The sequence below is a fragment of the Myotis myotis genome, unplaced genomic scaffold (genome assembly GCF_014108235.1).
Source record: "Myotis myotis isolate mMyoMyo1 unplaced genomic scaffold, mMyoMyo1.p scaffold_m19_p_11, whole genome shotgun sequence".
Classification (NCBI taxonomy): Eukaryota; Metazoa; Chordata; class Mammalia; order Chiroptera; family Vespertilionidae; genus Myotis; species Myotis myotis.
In genome coordinates, this window is record NW_023416315.1 from 14,008,755 (window position 1) to 14,013,702 (window position 4,948).

Genomic DNA, 4,948 nt, shown 5'->3' on the forward strand with positions numbered 1-4,948 from the left:
CCAACTTTCCTGCTGCCTGAGAGGTGTGGAGGGTCGCGATGTCCGAGAAAAAGCAGCCGGTAGACTTGGGTCTCCTGGAGGAGGACGACGAGTTCGAGGAGTTCCCTGCGAAGGCGGGACTGGTTTAGATGAAGATGAAGATGAAGATGCACAAGTCTGGGAGGGTAATTGGGATGATGACAATGTAGAGGATGACTTCTCCAATCAGCTAGGAGCTGAACTAGAGAAACATGGTTATAAGATGGAGACCTCATAGTATCCAGAGGAAGTGTTGAAGCCACGTAAAGTGGAACTATTTACTAAATTCTAGGGCACAGAATTCAGGATGGATAAACTTAAAAAATGTTTATTTTAAAAAACCCCCACTAACTTGCCCTAGCTGGTTTGACTCAGTGGATAGAGCGTAGGCCTGCGGACTGAAGGGTCCCAGGTTTGATTCTGGTCAAGGGCACATGCTCGGGTTGTGGGTGTGCAGGAGGCAGCCAATCAATGATTCTCTCTCATCATTGATGTTTCTCTCTCTCTCTCCCTCTCCCTTCCTCTCTGAAATCAATAAAAATATATATTAAAAATACCCACAACTCTATGAGGGTTGAGGGGTGCCCTTTATTATATCCACTTGAATCCCAAAACTATTAACTCATTGAAGCCTAATACGAATTCCATTAGAAAAGTATTCTCCTCCTCCCAGATGAGAAAACTGGTAGTTCTCATGTGGCCACTCCATTGAAGGATAAATATTTGCTCTCGGTTCAGGGTCAGATGAAATTAAAGCACTAAGGGTGTTTGCAAACTTAAAGGCCATAGGGAGGTGGTTCCGGCTTTGACATTCACTGGCAGCAGAACCTCGATCAAGTACTTTCCGACTTCTGGTTCCTTTCTCAGTAAAGTGAGGATTGGCTGTTTATTTCTGTTCCAAGGTTCTGTAACTGTGAATCCATGATGACTAGCCTTTGACTGTTTCCCCTGGCTTCCCTTTCGTCACTGAGGGCTTTTGATGCTGACTTTTCCTCTAATTGAGCTAGGCCCAGTCCCTGGGGGACCCAGGGTGTTTGAAACTCCCGGTTGTTTGATGGGCTCTGCCTTCTGAAGTTTGCGCTCAGTTGCCTTTGGTTGCCACAGCAACATAACATGCCCACGCTTCCCTTTCTGAGAGTGATAACTGCTGATCTGCTGTCAGACTGTTATACACGGGGTTCCACCCAGGCCCAGCCGTTCTGCAGCTTTTCCTTGCTTCCCCACAAGGGCCAGCAGACAGGGGAAGAAGCTCCCAGTCATTCCTCGGGAGCTGTGGGGGCTCAAGTAAAATCATGCAGATACTTTCCTGGGAAAAGTGCACAGGTCAGCGTTAGGAAGAGAAATCTCAAGAGATTCAGGCTCAGTAGTAATAGCCTGATACAGAGCAGTGAGTCCAGCCATTGCCAAGCCTGTCCTTTGGTTGATACCACGGAATTGAGTGTAGTCACCAGGCTATGGGGTTGATGGAGGCCTTGTGGCAGGCCTTCACTAGGAGGAGTTTCATCTGATTCTGAAACCCGTGGTTTAACACCAGAACAAAGCAAAATAGCAAAGAACAGGAAATGGAAAAAACAGTTTGTGTCGTGGAAACTCCCTTTCGTTCACCTGCATTCTTCCAAAACAGCAGTCAAAGGAGCCCAGATACTTACCCTTCTGGGGGGTATCCCCAGATGGTGCATCTCCTGGAAGGAGGTTGTCAATACACTTGATACCCCAGTTCTGTTTTAAAAAAATTCTTTATTGTTGAAAGTATTACCTATGTCTCTTTTTTTCCCCTCTTGACCTCTCCCCACCAGCTCCTGCCCCCAACACAGGCCCTCACCCCCCTACTGTCTGTGTCCATTGGTTATGCTTATATGCATGCATACAAGTCCTTTGGTTGATCGCTTACCCACCACCCGCCCACCCTCACCTGGATACCCCAGTTCTTTTGAAGAATGTACTCAAGGTATCATTTAGGGAAGGAAGTTGAGGTTGTGTTTCCCCACCTTCAAGACAAGATAACTCACTCTCTTCTGCATTTTCTGAAAAAAGAAACTGCAGTGGAGCCAGGAAGTAAGGACAGAGCAGGGCCAGGGTGTGAACCGGTGCTAGGGACACCTGCACTTACGAGTGCTGGGACAGCTCCTCCGTAGGGAGGAACAGATTTGGGTGTTGGCTTTGGACAAGGAGGACAAGAGGGCTAAAACAAATACAGGTTTTGAAAGTCCAAAAGGATGGGCATGTCAGTGTGTACCAGAAGGAAAGGGGCCAGCAGCCAGGATAAGAAAGACTCCTGTCCTTCTGACCCTTGCCCTCACAAGATCTGCCACCACTCACAACCAGCAGACACTTCCTCACTTAGGTGGGGGAGGGTGGCTGTGGCCCTTGGTGGCATTGTTCCCAGAATGAAAAATGTGGGTGTTGGCAACCATATCAAAGCCCTTGAATTGTTCAGAAGCCCTTTTCCCTCTGATCACCAGACCAGAGTCCAACGGCCTTTCAAGGCCTCTGGAAACTTTGGAACAATAGGCTTGGCCCCCTGCCTATCTGTTCGCATGGCTTTCTGAAAAATGTAAGTGGGCCCCCGCTAGCTGTGCTCCAGACCCATCACCATCCTGCCAACTTCCTTCAAGTTGATTCTCACAAGTTAAAGTTGGTGCTAAAGTGAGCACCAGTTGGGACATTCTACTCTTGGAAGGCAAACTAGAATTAGGCGAGGGGAGGACTAGTACATGTCCCAGCACAAAATTAAAGGGGGTGCCAAAAAACTCAGTAATCACAATAAATAATGTTTTAATGCAATCTTTAACATTTTTTTTTGATATTTTGTTTACTGTGGGTTATTTTGCATTAATTTTGATTTATGAAACAATGATATAAAAGTATTGTTTATCTTGACTACTGAATTTTTTTTATTTTTTAAATATATTTTATTGATTTTTTACAGAGAGGAAGGGAGAGAGATAGAGAGCCAGAAACATCGATGAGAGAGAAACATCGATCAGCCGCCTCCTCCACATCCCCCACTGGGGAAGTGCCTGCAACCCAGGCACATGCCCTCGACCGGAATCGAACCGGGGACCCTTCAGTCCGCAGGTCGATGCTCCATCCACTGAGCCAAACCGGTTTCGGCAACTACTGAATTTTTGATACCTCCTTAAAGTTTGCGTCCGATGTGAGTGCCTCACTTGAGAAATGGTGTTGTTCTCAAACATTCAGAAATAGGAGACATGAAAAAGGCCCCTGAGGATTAGCCAGGAGTGAGAGGAGGGTCCCCCAGAGGTGGGGAAAGGACAGCCCAGATAACCCAGGCCATGTTTCGTGTACATATTGAAATTTTGGGTGGAGATGTGAGAAAAGTCAGGTTTGCCACAGGCTCTAGATACCTAACAGTTCTGCCAGGGAATGCCAGTGAAAAGCCACCTCCAAGAGCCCCAGTCTGCCCATCTGAAATCTTGCACAGGGAGGCTGGGGAGTGCGCTAGCAGTAAGCTATTGCCTACTTGGTATTTTCTTAAAAGGATTAGAATGGCTCCTTTTCCCTAAGGGTCACAGCTGGTATGCCATCAGCAGAGTGGTCAGTCCTTTGGCTCTTGAAATCATTTTGGTTTTAAAGAACCTTCCTTTAAAATACAACCATCTCTGTGGGAACACATTATCGGCAGAGATCTTACATAGCAGAGACCTACCCATTAATTAATTAGTTAGTTAATTACTTCAGCAAACATTTAGTGAGTACCACACACCAGAGAAGAGTAGGATCGACCCTGCCTAGTTTAATGGGAGTGAAAGATAGAAATGTCAACGCAGTGGACTAAGGTCAGGATAAAGACCAGGGCAGAATGGTGGAAGGGCCCCTCATTCAATTTAGATTCCCTTCCAAGCAGATCTGCAACTGAGGGAGAGCAAGACTCGGGTAGGCTCCTGCTTGGGATTACTAGAAAGAGGGGAAGAAAGGAACAGAGAGCATTCTCAAAACACTCCTCACCCGTGTCTCAGATTTGCCGGGGCCAATGCAGGACTGGAGGAGGAAGCCAGCTGTCTGCTTTGATTCAAGGATGTCCGGTTGCGCAACCCCAGGGGTACATTCTCATGGAATACAATGTAGGCTCAGTGCCATTGGACAGGATTTGGAGGGTTCTGTCCTGGCACAGTGAAGACCATCTCTAAGAGAGGGGTGAGTTTTCCCCTTAAAGGTCTGTGGCTATGCATCTTGGGGACCCGTGCACACGGAATCCTGACCCTGGTGGGGTGGGATGGGAAGAGGAGCCCAGAGGGCCCACACCTCTGGGATTTCTTCCCAGGGCTGGCCTGACACATGGGAGTCTGTTCGGCTTGGTGGCTCTGCCCAGCTTCTCCTGTGAGAAAGGGGCTGTGACCCCAGGGGGTAGCCTCCCTGGGAGAGCAAAACCACAGGTGCTGTCTCGGATGTGCTTCCCAGGGGAGGCGGTTCGAGAGCCGATCATTGATGCAGCAGCCCGGGAAATGGCAAGAAAGGGGAGGAGAGGGACGTGTCTGGATCCTGAGCCCTCTCACTCTCTTTATAAGTGATCAACATAGGAACATTGATTCAGGGCTTTTAAACACATCAGTCTATTTGTTTTTCATGACAACTCTGTTATTACCATTTTCCAGCTGAGGAAATTGGATCCTGAGAGATGACATAACTTCCGCAGAACAGTCAGTAAATGGAAAAGTTAGGACCTTGACATGACATCGGTTCCTCATTCCCTGAGCTGAAATGAGAATAGCAGCACCCAAAGCGTTGTGCTAAGGATTGGGTCTGATGCGTGTTCAGAGCAGTTCCGAGAGCAGTGCTAGCCAAGAGAAATATACACGGGAGACTCATGTGTAATTGAACCCAGTCACCCTATTAAGAACAATAAAAGAAAGACTTGAAATTAACTTTAGTAATATAATCTATTCCACACAATGTATACAAAGGATAT

The 4,948-nt window shown here is 47.3% G+C and overlaps 1 protein-coding gene across 1 annotated transcript; it reads left to right on the forward strand.

Moving 5' to 3' along the window:
* Positions 1–301, forward strand: SEM1 (SEM1 26S proteasome complex subunit). Its single transcript, XM_036326980.1, is given in 2 exon segments — positions 1–122; positions 125–301. Coding segments are annotated over 2 exon segments (216 nt in total). The 5' UTR covers positions 1–38; the 3' UTR covers positions 257–301.
* The last annotated feature ends 4,647 nt before the right edge of the window (positions 302–4,948 follow it).